We start from the raw sequence: 20,986 nt of genomic DNA, 5'->3' as shown, positions 1-20,986 counted from the left end.
TAGATAGTAGATAGGGGATGAGGGAAAAAACAAAGCGAGTACGGAGGAGTGACTTTAGTGAGGGCGGAGAGAAAAGGAGAGTGAGAGTACCTAGGTCTCTGCTCCCGTAGCTAGTTGGTCTAAAGCTAGTAGTAGTAGTCTGGAGTATGGAGTAAGGTAGTTCACTAGACTGTTTTAAGGTAGCATTCAAGAGAAAATAATTAGTCCATCTTTTGTAGGAGACTAAAAACAAAGTGGATATGAGGATGTTTGAACTTTGAACGCTTGGAGATGTACCGGAGAAGTCAGTGTCTGTGGCAGAACAGGGACAGATGATAAGTATTTACGAGCTGCAGAGAAGAGACGGCAGTAGATTTGAAAGCAGTAAATGAATGACCAGAAAGAGAGACGAGCAAGAGTAACAGAAGAGAGGGTAAAAGGGGTTTGATGGTGTTGGTGGTGAGGATGATGGGGAGGAATAAGACCAAAAGTGACTGGTGTCCTCTTTCATGACTCTCTGATGATCCATCAAGCCATTATTGAAGCAACTGTCGAATATCTACTAGTAGTAACCTTCTGTGGATTTCCTTTTTAGACGCCCAAACTTACCGGTCACAGTCTCTCAAAACAAGCTTAGACCTGATGGGGGGTGAATCAAGACATGAGTCTTGAGAGAAAGACAGACAATTAGAAAAGGGGATACAAGGTACTATCCATACTAAGAATAGGGGAAATTGTGGAGTAAACATGGTAGGGCAGGTCAGTCCAGTCCATGGCGCATCGGCACCATCATCCATGGATTTGAGGCTAAGAGAGGAACAGACCTCAATGGGGAAGATGATAGCCTTTTAAGCCTCTGCCAGTCACACATACATTTCCAACTCCCAAGCCATGAGGATTCAATTTGGGCGTTACGCCAGACGTTCAATTTATCCTCAACAGTCGAGAGTCCAGCTGCAAATCATGATGGGACCACGGATGGTAAGATCCGGCATATTTGCTTTTGTTTGTCCCTGACTTGGGGCGAAAAAGACGAGTGATAGATATATAGATGGTCAGTACGGCTACTCCATAAACTATTGACAGACACAAAATGATGATGGAACTAATTCAACCAAGATGTCACGGGAGAAATGGATGCTAAGATGTGTCTCCTTTACAGTGGCCAAAGATCAACTTGCCTTATTATTGTGGAAACATGGTTCCGTTCCTGAATCTTGAAAGGAGCCTATGATAGCCCATCGACAGAGGTATCTCAGGTACTGTCCGGACCACCTATTGATCCGGGACTCTGCAGGATCAGGAATTACTTTGTTAGGATTAGCTGCAAGGAGAGATTCCGCTCACTGAGGCTTGGCAGGGAAAAGGGAACTGAATGTGAAACATACTCTGCTAGCAAATCGAGCATCCCAACACAGACCAAACGCTAGAATCAATCTATTAGATAGATGGAGAAGGACCGGATATGATGACAGAAACACAGAGTCCAGACCAGTGAGAATTGAATGCGGTTGAAGGAGAGGAAAGAGAAGAGATGCGAGATAATCCTTCCTGATGCCATAGTTCGCTATTGAAGTAGTCATGGAACATATGCTCTCTTTGAAAGTCATCCAATATCTAGTCTAGAACATATATCAACGGTCTTGAAGGCGTTGATCGAGTCAAACGAATATGAATAGAGTCGTTCGACTGATAAGTTACCTGTAAGGCACCTTAAGTAAGCATGTCAATTTGCCATATTGGGAGGAGTTGATGCCTGAGGCCAACGTGGAGGTGTCCGCTATCACCGCAATAAAAATTACCCCTCCAAAAAGTCCTGCAGCAGAGAAATCCCCAGACATTGTGCGGTTTGCTTTGCTCTTCTCTCTGGAGGGATTCGGTGTGTGTGTATAGACAATTCCATTTGCCCAATCTGAGAAATATATATCTTGTGAGTACACTCCAATTTGTTTCAAACGATCCCTCGTGGTGCACTAAATTCCTTATCTTCCCTCCCTCCGGTTGCTTTTTGTGACTCACCCGAATGAGGGCGGTGATTGAGTTGGCACGATTTCATGAACAACTCAAACAATTAAGGACTTTTTCTCTCCAGATCACTTTGCTAACCTAACTGAACAAGAAAGATCAGATTGCAAAATGGCCACAATCTACATCGACGAGGACGTCGGCCGCGACGATTCGACCGCGACCGGTTCTGAATCGGCTCCCTACAAGACTCTTGTCCATGCATACCTCCAACACCCCCGGCCGAAGGCAATCAATACTTGATGCGCAAATCTCAGACAGATGCCCCAGGCGAGGATGTCGACCCAGCCGCCAAGTTGGAGTGGAAGCCAGCGACCAAGTCGGCCACAAAGAAGGCGCTCAGCATCGTCGAGCAGCGGAAGAAGAAGGCAGCCAAGGAGCAGGAATTGGCCATTCGCGAGAAGCAGGAAGCTGAAAAGCGTCAGAAGGTTCTGGAGGAGGCCAAGAAAGTTGTCATCACAGAAGACCCCTCTTTGCCCAAGCCCGTGCGAATTCGCCTGGATGTCACCGACCCAGCTATCGTCAAGCTTGGATCACCCGAAACACAAACTCCAGGCACTCGTGTCCGTGTGCTGGGACGAGTCCATCGCCTGCGCGTCCAGAAGGATGTGATCTTCCTGACTCTTAGTGACGGCTACGGCTACTTGCAGTGTGTTCTGACCGGAAACCTGACCAAGACCTACGACGCCATGACTCTCACTCTCGAAACCTCCATGGCCATCCATGGAGAGATGCGCGCGGTGCCTCCCAAGCAGCATGCGCCCAACGACCGGGAACTGCATGCGGATTTCTTCACCGTCATTGGTCGCGCTGCCGGTGACAAAGAGGCCATCACCACCCGTGTGGCCAAGGATGCCGACCCGCAGACCCTCTACGACAACCGTCACCTCGTCCTGCGTGGGGAGACTTCCTCGGCCGTGATGAAGGTTCGCGCCGCCTGCCTCAAGGCTTTCCGTCAGGTATTTGAGGAGAAGCGCATGCTGGAAGTGACCCCGCCTGCCATGGTGCAGACGCAAGTCGAGGGTGGTAGCACCCTGTTCAAATTCGACTACTACGGCGAGGACGCATACCTCACCCAATCCTCCCAGCTCTACCTGGAAACCTGCTTGCCCTCTCTGGGTGACGTTTTCTGTGTCTGCCCTTCCTTCCGCGCCGAAAAGTCCCTCACCCGTCGCCATCTGTCCGAGTACACCCACATCGAGGCAGAGCTCGACTTCATCACCTTCACCGACCTGCTCGACCACCTCGAAGAGGTCATCTGCCGGGTCATTGAGCTGACCCTCGCCGACCCCGCCACCGCCGCCCTCATCAAGCAGCTCAACCCCGACTTCAAACCTCCCAGTCGCCCCTTCCGCCGCATGAAGTACGCCGACGCCATTCAGTGGCTGGTCGAACATGACATCCCCAATGAGGAGGGCAAGCCCCACCAGTTCGGCGACGATATCGCCGAAGCTGCCGAGCGCAAGATGACCGACATCATCAACCAGCCCATCTTCCTGACCCATTTTCCCGCCGAGATTAAGGCCTTCTACATGAAGAAGGATCCCGAAGATCGCCGCGTCACCGAGAGTGTCGATGTCCTCATGCCTGGTGTCGGCGAGATCGTCGGTGGCAGTATGAGAATGGACGACTGGGATGAACTGATGGCCGCCTACAAGCACGAGGGAATGGATCCCGCCCCGTACTACTGGTACACTGATCAGAGAAAGTAAGTTTGCCTGCCACTCTACGTCAGGATCTACGTCTAAATCATTGCTTCAGGTACGGCACATCCCCTCACGGTGGATACGGTCTCGGTCTCGAGCGGTTCCTCGCTTGGTTGTGTGCCCGCTACACAGTCAGAGACTGCTCTCTGTATCCTCGCTTCACCGGTCGTTGCACACCTTGATATTGTACACGACTCCACATAGACATATCAGAGCGTTTATGAATTTCATTTTGATATCAGTTGCTTCTTCTATACTCATATTTCCGTAGACCTGCCTTGCACTTTAACCCCAGGCGCCGTTTAGTAATAGCACATGCAAAAGGAGTCTACTGTTCGCGGAAGATTCGCTAGACCACCAAGGACTTCTGAGGTACATCCTCTGATGGACAGATCGATCGCCATGAGCTATTTGAGAAAGCCAACTGTGAGCCAAGCATGTTATTCTCAATAATCCAAATGGTAACTCAATCTTAGCAGCTGCACTGATGAATTGTCGTCCGAACAACACCGAGAAGTTCCCTCGCCACGGCACGTACGAAACAAGGCATCACGTTACAGAGCAGGATATTCTTGTCTTCGTTCCAGTTCCCCAATTAGCACGCTATAAGACGCACCATCTACATGAGAGTGTATGCCTTCCAGCAGCCAGGTATCTCCAATATGACGCCCCTTTCCATCTCATACTTAGTCAATAGAGCCACCAGGATCGCTAGCCGAAGTTAAGGATACAGGTGCATATACATCCTCAAAACAGACGGGCAAGACAGGGCACAGCCCAGGTGGATTCAAAGGATCAAGCGGAGCCGAGCCACGTTTATGGAAGACTCTGCACTCGCATTGTTTAATGGATTGTACGAGCGGCGCTCATTTGGAAAGTTATGTACTTTCGTTTTCGCTGGTCATCGATGGTGATAGGCAATTCGCCCCAATCCTTCAAAACCAAACGTCATATCCCAACCATACGAGTGATGGCATTACCAATCGTGTCTAGCTGCATAGGGGCTTACATGAACAGCATTATGATCTCCAGCGTTCGGGATTAGAGAAAAAAATGCCTGAACCTAACTCTCGCGGAACCGCATTCGGCAGGCGTTGCATGATAGTAGAGAAGGTTAATAGGTATCGCCTGAATGGACAGCCATATGCTGCACCAGCTTGTGTATCAGTCAACAAAAGATCAGGAGTCCCAAATACTAATGGATACCGTTTCTCCCCGGTTCAGCGCACACGGAATCTTTCGACAGAAATGTCTTTAGATTCGAACATCTTCACTACGAGGGGTTCGTGAACAGTGAACACAGTAGGTTCGATTTCACGAAGAGCGAGAGCGAGAACAGTAAAGATAAACACATGGAAAACTGCTCAAAGTAGACAAGAGCACGCCGCTTGAGTTCAGGCTACCCATTGCTCAGTCCTATCATCTGCTACCCCTGTTCCCCTCTTGATCTTGACGGCTGTTGTTCGAAATTTCGGATAATGTTTTGAGGATTTCTTCCTGGGAGGCCCCAGAACGGATGACAGATATCATGCGAGAAACGGTTTCCTGGTCGCCATGACGAACCAACCCCAGAAGCTGCTGAAGGAAGTTTGTATAATATTCCGTGTCCTCGATGCGTCCGTCCTGGGACTGAGTTTGTGCGATGGCGGCTTCGAGCTCGAGCTGCTGGCTACGCTGAGCGTTGGGATCTTGCCTAACATCAGTCAACATTTAGCAACCACATAAAGTGTGGCTCAAGTAGGTATAGGATTTATGAATAGGAACGGATATTGGATGATTAAAAAGGCTGGGCCTCTCACCTTTGCTCTCCATTCTCTCGTGTTCCCTTGTTTTGACGCTCCATGCCGTTGAGACTTTCTCTTATCAACCCTCTTTATCTGTCAAGAACAACGTCCTGGTTCTGTTGTATGTACCACGGCGTTTGGCAGTCACTCAACGTGAAGAGGTCTAAACAAGGAATAGGTTGAATAGCTTTGCGACAACGTTCAGGGACCTACAAGGATTCTCAGGACCTGGATGTTTGTCGAGGTGACAAAGTGCCAATATTTGTGAGAAGCCGATCACCCCCTCTTCTCTCGTGGACCACGGAGTCAGTCTGTGAGAGGTCAAGGCTGAATTAAGCGCTGAATTAAGGCTGAATGATTGGTGTTCGTCCCACGCAATCGAATCCCTGACAAAGATCGAGAGTGATGGCTGATCCTCTCTCTCTCCACTGTGGCCTGACAGACAGTAGAAACCTGATAAGGCGTAAATGGCGCCCGCCGGGTGAGCTTAAAATGACAGGAAGGAAAAAGGTATCTCTTGGCCAGTGTCCGCGGTGAGGGCAAGTAGCCAGAAGTTACCCGCGCGGAAAGATCTGGAACATTACCAGAGCTTTTGGAGGCTGGGGGTTTCTTGACGCGCCGTGAGCCAAAAATACGCTATTGCGCGAATGTATGATATGGAATATTCGATATGGGGTCCCTTCTTCCTCCATGATCGGAAGAGTCGAGAAAGGAACAGGAACACTTTGCTCTGCGCAACTCCGCATTTCACAATCCTATCTCTCCCTAATCATGCCACCTGAAGCTGTGAAGTGGTTATCTCGCGTAGATCTAGACGCGATTGAAGCTTTCACCGGATCTTGTCACCAGAAAAACCTCTTCGCGAGAATGTACTTCCGTCTTCAACTAGTCCGTGCCGTACGGCGACTCGGTAATCCCTACCAGCCAATCTTATGGTCCGGTCAGTCTCCGCTACCCATCAATCTAGGCCAGCCAGCAAGACAACAATTCACAAATTGGCTTGCTTGCTCTCTTCATGATCTGCGTCGTCGTCAGTTATTTCAGAGATTTAAGTCAGTCTCCAGTTGCGCAAAATCATCACCTGCTGCCATCAGGGCTTGGCTGGGAGAGCTTAACCAACCGAGTCACCCCAACTGATAGCCGCTAAGAAAGGAGACGACTGGGAGAGAAGTCCTTTTGTGCAAGCCTTGCCACCTACAGTCTCGCGAGAATGTTCACTGCTCATGCCAAGCGACATCCTCCGAACGCGAGTGCCGGAAATACCCCTTTTTACTCGAAGAATCGTCGACCTCGCCGTCTGATCGCCCGTCGCTCAGGCTCATATCCCAGGATAGTCTGTTGAGTGTTGCTATGCCCTTGGGGCCCACAAAGATACCGCTCAACATCAGTGCTCAGGCTCTTGCGAGCTGATAGGCGGCAATATACCTTGCTGCGGTGAAATGCTCCCAGCTCAGACCACAACACTGCTTGTCTCTGGATTGTTTATACTGCAAGCATGGATGACGCAGAGAAGGGGAAGGCCGCGGTAGCAGTCTAAACGCGTTCCTTGCCCTCTTCTCCTTCTCACTGGATGAAGGTTACCTAAGTGGTCACCATCACAACGCGGGCCACGCTTCAGTCGGGATAGTATTCGGTGACCGTCGTGAACCATGATCAGGGGGAGACATGTTCATTGAATGACATTTCTGGTCAATTAGTCAACCGGACATGTCCGGTGGATGGTGCTTCGGGGGAGCATTTGATTTTGCAAAGATACACGAAGTTGCCGGCGGGTGGTAATTCGGACTGCTACTGGAGACCAGGTCAAGCATACAACCATGTCGTTTTTATCTCTGCAGTTTCCGCTATTTCTTCCGATCCAAGCGGAAAGGCTTGGGTTCGTGCCACATCTCTCGCTCTGAGTCGATCGATACGAGAGTGGAGTCCCGGATGGTTCACGGTCTTTCAACGGTATCAAAGGTCATCAAATCAGCCTGCATGGACAAGATAAATGAGAACCAAGAAATAGGTTGTTCATGGACGACCATATCTCTCATGTCTCAGAAGCCTAACTTTGAATGCCAGCGGTGTAGTCACCTCAGGGGCGTACCAGATGCATCACTGATAACCATCATGCACAATGCATGATCGAATACGACGAACTCTGAAGGTAAGCTTCGACATTTGACAGCCCAATGCGTCAATGCGTGTTGCAAACCCATGGGGAGTACGCGTAGTCCATATGGTGGTGCTACGAGAATGTCAAGTGTCGACTGCTGCGTGTGATCGTTTCTGCCTTCCGCTTCCGCAACTGGGTGTCACAACATCGAGAGTAGAATTCACGGTCGAGGAGGGAGATCGGTCGCTTGATTGCAGAGTGGATGTTGTCTTCAAAGGTCAAAGCATGCCCTCGTTGGCTTGAGGGTTGACTCTGAATCTCTTGTGAACAGTATCGATGTGAGATGAACGCATGGTATCGTACGACTCGAGATTGGAATGACGTCCCAGGATGTGTGGCTACTGGACATACTTGTGGCTGCAGTGGACTGACTCATCGACTGTTAGCTCCCGAATCGACAATACTTTCGTTTTCGTGTCTGCTTCTTGGATCCGGGATAGGCCTTTATGGAGGGAATTATGGGATCCATCCTGGAGCATCACATCGGTCTTCGTCTCACTTAGTTCATTGAGGTCGATTTTCTCTCTTCTGAGTTTTCCCGGACAGATTCGAGACGAGACGGCTTCGGAAGGTCTATTGTTCTCTATGATCGATACGGGTCATTTGGCGACAGAATGAAGCGGGGAATCAGTATTTTCCATCCGAGAAATATATGCGGGCTAGTTCTCGCGGTTTCCAATGGGTATCAGCAGAAACCTGCTAGAAGCGAAGGAAGAAAAGGGGAGAAAGGCCCACGACAAGAGTTCATCCTCTGGCGCCGATTGGCGCCAGCCGGACCCAAATAGACGATGGAAAATAGTTCCTGAAGCCATGCTGCGGCTCCACTTGACGCCTGGTCGCCAGCGTGAACTAGCAAACTCAACCAACAGGCAGTTCTTTCTGATGCAACGGTTTCTGGCTAGAACTACTATTCCTGGCCAGGAATGATGCAGTCGTTGGGAATTTGCAACGAAGTTCGTCGCTGATAGGAGGTGCGGCTTGTGCGAGGCCATTGCTGTAAGCGAGTTAGCGGGTCGAACTCTTGCGCAGAGACTTGGGCAAGGCAATAGATGGTTCTGCACTCGATATTTTGCGCGAGTCAGACCCATGGTACTCAGTACGGCTTGAAAAATCAATAGCTCGGGTGTTCTAGGCCGCCTGGTTCTTGACGTACTTATCTCGTAGATCTGCCACTGCCTACGAGTACGGTATGTGCTACTCCGTGGCTTCTTTCCTTAATGAAACTGATGCGCTGAGTGAGAGCATTATTTATCGGGCAGGCACCTTACTGAAGGCTTTAGCTCCTCGTTCATGTCTTTGATTGAGCAGCAAGTCAAGGATAGCGATCTTCCAAGAACTCTCATGAGGATTTGCTCTGACTTTCCGCGACTGGATAAGTCTAGGGGCCGAGCTACTGGGCCGGTTCCTTGGATATCCCACAAATCCAAGTGGGTTGCGACTGGAGGGCCCCTGACTGAATTGCTTGCCCGGATGTTTTTTCCGGAAACTCCAATTAGTCATGGGCGCTGGTTGACTTCGAAGAGATTGTCGTGTCTACGCGACATCTCGACTAAACACCATGCGTTGCTGAATCTGGTTTCACGGGATATTCTCACCAGCACGAAGTAATTTGCCACGATTGTTGAGTGGTCGGGATCAACCATGGGTCGTGCCGCTCTATAAACTCTGCGAACCAGGATACATCCAGTGGCGGCCCGATACACATATATTTTTTCAGATCGCGATACATGATAGCATCATCTATTGCGACTATCACAGTACCAGACTGTTTACCTTGTTAATATGAGCTTATCGATCAATCTAGACGAAAACAAAGTATGGGACATGGCACGTGGTTGGGGATCAGTGTATGTTCTGTCAATCATTTTCAGTCAAAGGCAACGAGCCACCTTGATACTTCGAATTGCTTCTCTCTACTGTAACATCTTCCTTAGATAATACCTTTACTGAAGGGAATTTCCTTCATTTGAACGCGCTCAACTCACCCCTTGATCCCTAGCAACCTCACATTCCAGTCGAAAACAACCTCGCCCTTCCCCTTGATGAAGACAGTAGATATGTGCTCATCGCCAAAGCAAAACAAAACACAAGACATCCAAGCATTCCTAACCCTCGCCATAGGAAACCACAGCCAATAATATCCCCAGCGATGAACCAGGATAACCGTATCGAGATGCTCAGCAATTCTCATCTCAACAAAACCCTTGCATCGTCTCCCATCGCATCCTGGTATAAGTAGAGAGGTAGTCGCGCGCACACCCATCCGCCTGCTCAACGATAATACCATCCTTCTCCTGAATACTAGACTACTGTCCTAGATACCCATAAAGCATCTCGTCCAAACCAGATCAAACCATCCACAATGCAATTCAATCTTTCCACAATCTGCCTCGCGGCCGCGACGCTCTTCGCCTCGCACATCCTCGCAGCTCCCGCTCCCGCGCCGGTCCCAAACCCAGTCTTCTACGGCGGACCCAGCGGTCACGACGCAGGCAATTCGGTCTGCTTCAAGAGCTACTTCTACGGCGCTGCATCGTGTCCTGGCCGAGCAGTGAGTGCATCTCTTCCACTTAAATCAATCTTCAAGTCAAAGTTCTAACGATATATCCAGTACGAGGATGGGACATGCTGCATCTCAGACGAGATCGAACTCAAAGTACCAGAGCCCAAAGCGAAACCCGCATCCACGGGTGACGGTGACGCCGAGTGATTTCGACCTGCCCGGTCTTCGAGCTTGTTGATATTGTATTCTTTCTTCCTTTTTTTCTTCCTGGATATAGCGTCATTCTCAACCTTGTTTCACTCTCAACTTTGGTGACTTATCTGATTTGTGATGTCCGGGGCCATGAAATACGGTGCTGGTGCCTTTCGAGCGGCTTGCCCTTGTTTCTTATTTCAGTATAGTTAGATGATATCCTGCTTGTAAGCGGAATCACTGGCTTGGAGCTGCAGATACTATAGTATTGTCGAGTATGACTGGAGCTGGCCACCTAGCTCACTTATGTACTCCGTACCTGTGTGGCAATAGCATTGCGACTGATACTCGGGCATTTAGTCAAGTTCAGCGGCTCGATCTGTAGAAGACACTGGGCATCTGACACATTACGCATTGAGATACTAGATTTACTTCTCTGCGCGCCAAGTTGAATGGATTAAAGTAGTTGAACAGATTCGATTCTTCATGTAATCAGGCCGTTGGCTATATGGTTGAAACTTGTTACCGTCTTGACAGTAACTCCTGTCTATCTTGCTTTTCGATTGAAGGGGAGTAGTATATTATATATATACTTATTGCAGCTGACCGCGGATGTCGTTGTTTACATTCCAGGCTCGAGGTACACCGCGGCTTAACTTATGCACATTTGTAGGCACATCGGACCATTCAAGGAGCGTATTATCGCTTATTCTTTCTAACCTGTTCATGCCCATGCTTTTAAGCCCTGGTATTAAAATCTATTCAGTTTTTCGCTGATCAATCAAAGAACGAAAGCGCCAAAATAATCAAGTCGCCATGTCCGTTATCCATCACATCGTATCGCTCTCAGCTTTGGATCTATATCTTTCCTTGTCTTCCAATTGCTCGTAGACAATGGTAGAAGCACCGCAACAGAACATAAAGAAATGTGGCCTCTTGAACGGCACCGAAAGCAACAGCTGCAACTTTCCAGTCAAACGTTTAGAGACCGATCACGAAGTCTCCTGCTTCAACATGATGGGCAAATCAAGAGCACTCGGAGCCTTGGTCACCGTTTCGGTAGGAGTCTTTCCTGCCAAACTCTCATTCCAGAGGGAGCTGCTAGCTGGAAAGATCGAGCCACTGTCGGACATGTCCACAGCGTTGGCATGCGCAGACGGGGTCTCCACGTGAGGCACCACAAGTTCCACACTCTTGGTGACGCCAGCGCCATTGGGAAAGTAGGGGTTGTGGCGAGGAGGCAACGGACGATGAGACGGGTCGGGCATGTAACCGATGTAGTCTGATGCCGTGCTGCTAAAAGACGATGCCGTGGTGGATGGAGTATGGGTCAAAGATGGAAGAGGAGCCGTTGCGCTCATGAGCGTGGATAGGCTGGCCGAGCTGCGGTGACCGGCACCGTTGCGACGCCTCGGGAACGACGGTTCGCTGCCGTGGAATTGAGCAAGATAATGCCAGGCCTCCGTCGACGCCAGCGACCCCGTACTGCCATAAGCCGCAGGTATTACCGGCTTCCATTCAGAGGGGTCCTGATCTACCTTGGAGTCATGGACGTCTGTGGATATCCCAGTGGCCGGGGTGGATTTGACGGGGACCTTGGTGGGAGTCATCGGAGCGACAATCATTCGAAAAGAAACGAGAGGAGAGGTGGGCGGAGACCTGGAGTAGGGTACCGAGCCACTCGATGGGAAGGACGCGGAGAGTGGCTTGTGCGAGTCTTTACGACGACAGCTGCAGATATGTAGTGTGAGCAGACGGTCATCAAGTAGAGAAAACTGACGGTTTATAAAGGTCACAATGGGTGCTAAGACAAAGGCAGAGATAAAAGATAAGAGATAAGGAGTATGCATACCTTTCACTGCAATAGAGAAGAGAATTATCCGGCACCGTGATCTGTCTCTCGCACATGGCACTGCCAAGTTGATTAGCTCTGATGTCCAAGGTATGCAAGGATGGGCAGCAACGATAAGGCCTGAATGGGCCAATTGGGAGAGATCCAGGCACAGACGGGCTCTCTCATCCCTCTCTATTCCAAAAGAAGATAACGAACGGGCAACAACATACCAGAAATTCAAAAAGCTGGCCGCCATGTCGGGCTGACGGTCGCTTTCGGGCTCCGGACGCCTGACCTGCCCAGAGCCTAGCTTCGAGATGGAATGATTCACAGAATATGTGCCTTTCCGATGTAGCGCCGGTCGCGAGGTCTTCACTTTCGAGCCATTAGAGGAGGGAGTGCGTCGATGATGAAGATGGGAGTTCGATTGAGTCATGGATGGCGGTGAGGATGTATATACTCGTTCCAGTTCTATTTAGATAGAGATACTCTGCCAATGGTACCTTGCGCCGAGTGGACGCCTGTGGAGCACGAGCTTATCCCCTAAGGGGGAACTAAGTATGAGGGATTTGCGACGATACGCAATTGGATCGATCAATTGTCTCAGACTGTCGTACCCGGTGGTGTTTATTGCTGCAGCTTTGCGGAGATTTTTCTAATGTCCTTTCCCCTGTCTTCTGCGCCTTTTTTTTTTGTCCCGGTTTTCAGGCAGATGATGTCTGTCCGAGGAATGCTGAGGGAAATACAGGCCTCCGCTCGATAGACAGCTATGTGTAGCGTGACTATCCACGAAATTCCCGGGCCGGTTGAGATAACAACAGCGATAAGCTTTTGCTTGGGATTGCAACGCGTGACTGCAGTGACGCATAAATGGTTAGATAGGTCACAGTTCAGTTGCACCAAGCGGCAGTGGGCAGGTAGGTTGGCCGTTATCACAAGCTTCTGAATGGGGGGAGATAAGGGGAGAATGATGTATAGGATGCAGATATGGCTGTCTCAGAGGGCAACAAGATACAAGCATACATACCAGTGACTATATTAATGAATTTTTGATGCAATTCCTGTTTCCTTCTTGATCCTCGGATTGGTCGACAAAGCACGTGCGATTGAATGACGAGATCTGCTTGATAATGGCTGGATAATTGGATATCGGGCAGCTAACGATAAATCGCTCGGAGATCAACAACCGGGAATGAGACAGGGATACTGTAAGCCACGGCAAAAGCAAGGGTCGACGATAATTATGGACGAGTGGATGGATGTGCTTTGATAAGAATAGATATGAAAGTCAAGTCGATCGGAAGTCAAGATGGATGAAACGACAGTGATTATGTATGCTGATGGATTGAGAGTACCCTGTAGATAGACCGTTCGTAGACCAAAAGGTGATATCCGAGCACGAAGGAGGAGGTATGATTGGGAGCCGGTCTCAGCGCCGAGGGAAATTCTAGAACTTCTGCCCAGCAGTCCCGCTATACGGAGAAAGCATGATGCACGCAACTCGTTAGCCAGTTGGTCCTTTCCAGAAGAGATTTCCACACAATACGTCTTCAATATTTTCCTTAGTATCCAATAATAATAACAATTGATGATGGGATCGGATCGAAGGCTGATTTCTTGTCCTTTGTCAACAGACAAAAGGTGAGTCACGCCATCATCATCATCAACAACATTATTATGATGGACCAAAAGGTCTAGAACAGATGCTGGTGCCTGAGGTATCAATTGGAACGCGCAATCCATGAGTGCATTATGAACATTTCAAGCGAGCAGGGTAGTAACGAGGTAGTAATAATAACCATAATAATAGATATCATAATACTATAATAATAACATCGCTTACCTCACCACAGAAGATGATGATCTAACCGGTCTCCGACGGGTGCGGAATCGGGTAGGTTTGGCGGACAGATATGATGCGCAAATGCTGCAAGATCCGCAGTATCTCGTTCTTTGGTTCTAAGTTGCTAATTTTGGGGGGTTTCGACCGTAGTCGATTGTAAGTCATAGTTCAGTGAGAGATCTCAATGCTCTTATATTCATCAGCCATTCGGATACCCCGCGGCACCGAGCAAGAATCTTCTCTCACTGATGGAGGGGTCAAGATAAGACGAAAACGGTTGATCATTCTTCGTTTTATCCTCACCTAGATAGTCTAGTCTAGATCACCAGATAAAGCTACGAACCTTGTAACTATCTATTGCTTTTTCGCCTTTCCGATCGTCTGCCGATTTTCTCTTAACCGACAGAGCCACGACTATCGGGATCTGGGATCAAGATAACAATCCAATCCAATCATGCCCCTCACGGTGATGATGTGGGAGTTAATGGGACTGCCAGGTCAATGCCAGATCAGCCCAGTCCTGGCATACTCACTGGCACAGACACTCTGGCAGTGTCGGGCGTCCATATTCGGCGACACGGTTGTTGACGGTTGACTGCAAAGGGCGAAATCCCGCTCCCCACACGAAGCGGTCGAGGGGTCTAGGCAACTCCGTCCGGAAGACGTTGTATCCATAGATTAAGAGCACGTTGTAGCCTGGTAGAAGAAATCGGATAACTTTACGTACGTGCATAAAGATGGACCATATCCTGAATTTTTTCTGCAGACCCTTTTGATGGATCGGCGGTTGTGACATCCAATCATTCATGCCATATCGATGGAGGTGTGGCCGATGTCTGAGCTGATGATCGCGACCTGAGTCCCCGAGACAGCCTGTATGTTTCAAAATTTATGAGTGGTTTTGATGGAATTACCAGACGCTCTGGTGAGCGGTCTGAGGCGAATTTCTGGGCTATTGGTCGATTGAGAGAGATATACTCCGTACAGAGTAAATGAATAACGGAATAGGCTTAGGTACGGGGGAGATCGACAATCAATACTCTGATAACAATTAAAACCCGTATGTATGTATGACCAGAGGCTTGAAGAATTCTATGGGACACATTGACAAGATGATACCAACCTTGGAAAACAGACAAAGAGTAGATACGTCTTTTCTTTCGTCATCCATTACCCCATAGTCGACAAAGTTTTCATTCACTCAGAGTTCTCCATGGTTCTATGACACGTCTTGCTGAATGCCGCATGACAACTCACTCACCTGGTGACCGATTCCGGACTCATCAACTTCAGGTCATTCATTGCCTGGTGCACAGATAAGCTCCAAGCTCCAAGCTCCAATGATCGACATCCATGCCATTGCGGGAAAATATACAGGTGACTAAGCAAGGTAGACCCGTTTCAAGGCACTACTCGTCGGTCTACTGAGGCAGATGGCGAGATAAAATACTCCCAAGGCTGGCAAGTTCAGTACTACAGACAAATTTCTGATGCACACAACCGACAGCCCCGCTATCAAAGTCGAAGGCCTCCTGCGTCGTGCGTCGTCGTTACAAGCATGCAATGCTGTATGATGAGCACTGGACACAGCCCCATCATTGATTTCTGGTTCTCGGTCCAGATTCCAAGTAAAAGTCGAATCCGCGACGCAATGTCCTACTGGGTACGGAGTACATAACCCGAGTATCCTTCTGGTAAGACAGTGCGGTGGACGTTGTGCGACTTTCCTTGCGCGGTTTTCTACCCAGGTACTTGGAACTACTTCATGCACAGGACACAGCTACTGCTACCTTCGTAGAAGACGCGAAGAGCGAATAACACGACCACCAAGGTGAAATGAAAGGAATCAATACTGCGGTTATCTGCCCATGACCTCCACAGGTCCAGGGGAAGGTGTGGTACGCAACGAGCCAACTTTCCTAATGCAGAATCTTGCAAGATGAAATCAACATCAAGGTACTCCATCTCCGTACCTTGCTCATTATCATGCCAGATATGCACGCAGCACACAGAAACCAAGGTCCTCCGCCCCAATCTGGACAAGCCGTATCCGACCTAAAATGATACAATCTCCTCTCCAAAGTGCAACCCCAGGAGAAAACTTGGCTCTAGGTATCTTCCTCTTTTCACATGCGTTTTACCCAATCAACCTATCTCCCTCAATCATTACACAGTTGCCGAACGGGACAGGGCTCAGGGTCCCGTTGCCTTCCGTTGACTAGCCCAAGGACAGGACAGAGCAAGGTTTGCCACTACCGTGGATTGTCTTAAAGTGAACGCGGGGACTAGGGAATGGTGTCATTATTTTTTCCTGGTGAGAATATACAACGGCATAATGATGTGATATGTGATGTGAAGTTCCAAGGTGATGCAAGGGGTGATGGAATTGAGCTAATTTCATGCATCGGTGAGGTAATTCAGCTTGAGCATCTCATGTAAAGGTGGTATGGTGTAATTGAGTCGCTGATGATGGCTTACCGGGGTTGAATTGGTTGATCGGCTTCGAATCAGTAGAGGATGTACAACGGGCCAATGCATGCATCCTGTATGCAGATATGGACAGCAAAGTCTATCACCTGAAGCATTAAAGGTATAGTAAACTCATCTGGGTATCTAATCTACACAACCTATCATACAGAAAAAAAGGCGCATCCGGTCAAATGGGCACTGCCCAAGTGGTAGGGAGCCTTCACGGCTTATCAATGTCCATTGGATCCACGCCTCCCGCCGCCACAGGTGTTGGTGTAGCAGGGGCAGCTGGCGCAGGTGGATTGGAAACACCTCCGGGAGTCTTCATATCACCCTCTGGTTTCCCAGGGGCAGCAGATGCAGGTCCTTCCTCACCATCTTTGCCATCTTTCTTCTCGCTCTGTTGGGTTTCACTTGGCGCATCAGGATTGAGGAATCGCGCTGGCACTCCGCGCGCCGCAACACCGACAGAACCAACATAACAGCCTAGCATGGGACTCCACGCAGACTTTTGGGCAACAGCCCGTCGGATTTCTCGATATGCATATGCGTTGGCAAAAGGGAGAGAGGTCTCGGGATCGCGGTAACGCGAAGGAAGAGATGTGATAACACAGAGTGACGAGGAGATTTCTGGAGAATAAGTCAGCTTGGTCATCTAGACGGAGTGGCTTTGAGGAAGTGCACGTACTGGTCAGCCGGGGAGGCTTTTTGGAATTGAAATAAATGCTAAACTCGCGACTCTGTGCAGTCTCCTCATCAAAGTTCTCGAGAATCGTCAGACATCGTCCCGTTTGCTCGACCACCGGAGGCGGAGTAGGGATTTGGGGTTTTGGTGGGTCATCTCTCCAGAAGGCAGGCTGATCCACATGTATCTCAGGCGCTACTTGCTCCTGCTCGGTTGATACCGACACTTTTGGTTCCTCTTGCTGGCCTGTCTGCGTAGGCTCGAGAGCAGGAACTTGGGTAGCTGGCAGAGAAGTAGCAGGAGGAGCCACATTAGATTCAGACGAGGGTTTCTCGGTCGTGGGCGCTTCAGCATCCGTTGTCTTAGAAGCACCGTCCGGCTCGACTCCCGACAGCGCCGCTTCCGGCTTCGAGTGGTCGGGATTCGGCGCGGGTTTCTCTTCCGATACTTGCGCTGCAGCCTGTGTCGGATCCTTCGGTGCCTCGCCCGGCGATTTTGAGCCGGCCGCTGCCGTCTCGTTCTCCTGCGGGGCCTCGCCGGTAGCTTTACTTTCGCCTTCGACTAGTTCTTTAGACGTGTCTGCCTTTATTTTTGGCAGCTCTGAATCAGGAGCCTTCTCTGTGCTTGCCTCAACGAGCGCTGGCGTTGATTCAGCTGGTGGGACGGGTTTTGTAGATTCTGCTGTAGCTGCGGAGCCCTCTGAAATTGTAGATTTTCCTGGGGCGGAGGTGGCCTGCGTAGGCTCAGATGTCGTCGTGGCTTTTTCTGCGTCTTGGTCCCCAGGAACGGGTACTGTCTCTTCTGCTTTCTGAGGAGCCTTCACAGAATCTTCTTGGCCAGGGGTTTCTTGAGGCGTAGAGGGTCCTAGAGAAGCGGTCTGCGAAGTAGCAGGCCCTGCAGGAGCATTTTGAGCATGCTTCTCTGCCGTACTCTTCTCTTCCTTCTCCGTCTTCTTGCTTTTCTTGCGCGTAGGCTCCTCCTTCTCTGATTTCGGTTTAATGTCAACTTTGCCCACGCGCGTCAAACGGCCATTGACCCATGTAGCGATGCCACTCCAGTAAGATATGACGGGGCCCTCCAGACGACGGTTCTGCAGCGCCTCGATCTTTGCCCGTCTCTCCTCGGCCTTCCTTTTCTCCATCTCCTCCCACCGACTCAGACTCTTGCTATTCAACCTCTCCACCCGTTCAGCTTCCGCTAGACGGTCCGCCTGCGTCATCTCTTTCGGTTTCAGATGCGCTTTCCTCTTAGCAGCTTCTTCCATAGTCGCGATGAGCCGGATACGTTTCTCCTCGCTATCCTTGAGCCGCGCATGCGTAAGTTGTTTGTTCTGCATCGTCTGACGACGCGAGGACGACCGCGTAGGTCCTTCTTCAACGGTGGGAAGCCACGAGATACGTTCTGATTTCTTCTTGGGTCGAGGGGCAGGTACTGCGGAGACGGCGGAGGGATCGATCTTGACCTTCTTCCGGGCCAGCTTCAGACGTAGATCTTCGCGTGCTCTGCGTTTCTGTCGGTCGGCCTTCGCTTCCTTTTCGATCTCCTTCTCGCCTTCGAGATCATCGCCGCGCACGTTCGGGCCCTGGTCTTCATCGTCGTCGGAGGATGAGTCCAAAGCCAGGTCTTCCTCTTCTGCTTCTTCCTCCGCGTTAATTGAAAATTCATTGTCGTCGTCTACTTCCTCGAACAGAAGCGCGAGCTCGTCGTCTGCTTCAGCGTTCAGAAGCGCGGATAGATGGCGCCCTGCTGTACTTCGTCTCTCGCGACCCTGAATGAGGGATTCCACCACCTCTTCTTCCGCGGATGTTTCCTTGTCGTCTGCCATCTTGTGGGATCTGAGGGTTGACTGTGCCAGAAGGGCGGGATGAGCCGTCGAGTTTGAGGACGTGGCTGCGTGGACGTGCAATATCACGTTCACCTAGAAGACATTCGCTCTATTTGACCCACAGTCATTAAGTAATGATGATTAGCAAGCGAAAACACCTGCGCAATAAAGTTGTAGTGCAGATGAGACGGAATGAAGCTCGTATCAGTCAATGGCCGAAGCTACCTGGGCGGTAAAGTTCATCCAAGGCGGTGCGGAGCGCTGGTGGCGGCCATCTGCCTCAGGCGGTAAGGCATCTACAGACGCCCTCAAAATATACATCACTACTCAGTACTGCAGTCCTTTCTCTAGCTACCCACCTCTACCACCTGGTTCCTGTCCCTTATCTATCAAAGTACCATTTTTTAGTTCGCTATCTATAATGATCTGCTGTTATCTGTGGTAGGAAGCATTAGCCATCTCACCGGCGTCGACGAGCCAAAGCGCTTCTTCGCGGAAGCCGCTACCTTCCTGCGTTCCGGCTCAGGATGCGCATATATCCCCCATTGAATCCGATCCAATGTCGGGGCTCGCTGAGCGAATCGAGACTCAATGAGGATACCTGGGCGGAGGTGCGGGATGCGGACGCAGTTTATCAGTCAGCTGTACCCGGGTGTTGTTTACAGGCAGTTTCCTATCCGCCGCTCTACTCTGGAGGAAGGAGTGAAGTAGACATGTATAAGTTTCAGGTGGTTGAGAGGGTTGGATTGGAGGAGAGGGTGATTGACAATAATGCTATTGAGATCTCGTCGTGTATTTGGGAAGCGGATACGCCTGCTGCAATGGGCTCAGGAGGCAGGTTTCAAGCGCATGGAAGAATTCAAGAGTTCTCATGAGGATTACTTTGTCTTTGAGAAGGTGCGGTACAGATAGATCCTTGAGGTGGTAGAAATATGGCAGGAATTCATCACGAAAAAAAAAGTATATGGTTAGAGGTGCTCTAAAAGTAAGAAAGCTATTGCAGGCTAATTATAGGGGGCAGCAGTTTCATGGACAAATAAAGAACTAATAAGTGCAAGACTGCATATTCCTTGCTGTCTTAGGAGGCCAACTATGAAGTAAGATGAACTGAGGAACAATTCCCAGTTAAGCACTGTTATAAGCAGCCTGTATAGTTGGAGGTCCAAAGAGCTCCAACATATTAGGGAAACCAGAATGTATCTAACTATGCTTTAAGGAATCGTGTCAAGGGTCACGCATCTATCAGCAGATCAACAAACTTCTTGTCAAGCGCTGAGGCATATATTCTCCCATGAAGTACGGAGTAATAATTGGTCCAAGGACCTGTACTTTCTATGGCCTTATTCTTCTTCATCCCTCACGGAGTTGAACTATTTGTGGCCGTCAACCAACTGGATGGCAGTGTCAGAAGCATTGATGGCTGGAATGCGGGGGCTAGGTCGTTTCAGAAAACCTCCAGTTTGAGTTGCTGTTTCAGATTGCTGCTCCCTCCGGTTTGGCTGGTTTATGGGTGTAGTGCCGTAGAGAGTGCTCAGTACTGTCCCGTACACCAGTCATCCATGGCTATGAGCCGTTAAGTAAGTGCAAGGGTATAATAATCCCATTATTATGGGAACACTCAGTATAAGACAAATTGTTACACGTAACACTTTCTGACGGATTTCAATTAGATGGGAAGTCGATGATACGACGTGACCAGCAAATCTACCTGGAGGTAGGTAGATCGATACAGAGCACTTCTAGAAGAGAACAGAACCGAGCCATTGTAGCAGAGCGCGAGAAGATTATACAAAGCGGAAGGCCGGATGTTGCGCGATATCATAGCAGGCTAGAATTTCCCATACTCCCTGCCTAGTGGGTCAAGAGTCCATCGAGGATCTCAAGTTCAGTTCTTGATCCAAGTCAGATCAATGGACTGCTTTCGAGTCGGCGTTAAAATAAACAAAACCACAGTCGTTCAACTGCATATACCTATCGAAACCA

General features: G+C 49.6%; 5 protein-coding genes across 5 annotated transcripts; 2 read left to right on the top strand and 3 right to left on the bottom strand.

The window, feature by feature from the left end:
* The first annotated feature begins 1,810 nt into the window (after positions 1-1,810).
* On the top strand, positions 1,811-3,956 carry P174DRAFT_447112 (asparagine--tRNA ligase DED81). The gene is made up of 3 exons (XM_024828640.1): positions 1,811-1,909; positions 2,099-3,712; positions 3,766-3,956. Exons 2-3 carry the CDS (start codon positions 2,247-2,249, stop codon positions 3,890-3,892), a joined length of 1,593 nt encoding a protein of 530 aa, XP_024687088.1. The 5' UTR covers positions 1,811-1,909; positions 2,099-2,246; the 3' UTR covers positions 3,893-3,956.
* A 1,173-nt stretch (positions 3,957-5,129) lies between these two features.
* On the bottom strand, positions 5,130-5,553 carry P174DRAFT_456208 (uncharacterized protein; the record flags this gene model as incomplete). Its single annotated transcript, XM_024829408.1, has 2 exons — positions 5,130-5,403; positions 5,510-5,553. The coding sequence occupies 2 exons, from the start codon at positions 5,551-5,553 to the stop codon at positions 5,130-5,132; spliced, it is 318 nt and encodes a 105-aa protein (XP_024687087.1).
* Positions 5,554-8,237: 2,684 nt separating this feature from the next.
* On the bottom strand, positions 8,238-9,293 carry P174DRAFT_19384 (uncharacterized protein). Its single transcript, XM_024821285.1, has 3 exons — positions 8,916-9,293; positions 8,806-8,857; positions 8,238-8,646 (listed from the first exon to the last, which is right to left on the bottom strand). Exons 1-3 carry the CDS (start codon positions 9,150-9,152, stop codon positions 8,312-8,314), a joined length of 624 nt encoding a protein of 207 aa, XP_024687086.1. The 5' UTR covers positions 9,153-9,293; the 3' UTR covers positions 8,238-8,311.
* Positions 9,294-9,570: 277 nt separating this feature from the next.
* Positions 9,571-10,695, top strand: P174DRAFT_508751 (uncharacterized protein). Its single transcript, XM_024831488.1, has 2 exons — positions 9,571-10,203; positions 10,264-10,695. Exons 1-2 carry the CDS (start codon positions 10,015-10,017, stop codon positions 10,360-10,362), a joined length of 288 nt encoding a protein of 95 aa, XP_024687085.1. The 5' UTR covers positions 9,571-10,014; the 3' UTR covers positions 10,363-10,695.
* Positions 10,696-11,027: 332 nt separating this feature from the next.
* P174DRAFT_436907 (uncharacterized protein) lies at positions 11,028-13,032 on the bottom strand. The gene is made up of 3 exons (XM_024826152.1): positions 12,412-13,032; positions 12,200-12,259; positions 11,028-12,078 (listed from the first exon to the last, which is right to left on the bottom strand). The coding sequence occupies exons 1-3, from the start codon at positions 12,615-12,617 to the stop codon at positions 11,340-11,342; spliced, it is 1,005 nt and encodes a 334-aa protein (XP_024687084.1). The 5' UTR covers positions 12,618-13,032; the 3' UTR covers positions 11,028-11,339.
* Between the last annotated feature and the right edge of the window lie 7,954 nt (positions 13,033-20,986).

This window comes from Aspergillus novofumigatus (genome assembly GCF_002847465.1).
Source record: "Aspergillus novofumigatus IBT 16806 chromosome Unknown P174scaffold_1, whole genome shotgun sequence".
Taxonomy (NCBI): Eukaryota; Fungi; Ascomycota; class Eurotiomycetes; order Eurotiales; family Aspergillaceae; genus Aspergillus; species Aspergillus novofumigatus.
Note: the sequence above shows the minus strand (reverse complement) of the source record. Positions and strands in the feature narration are given on the sequence as shown.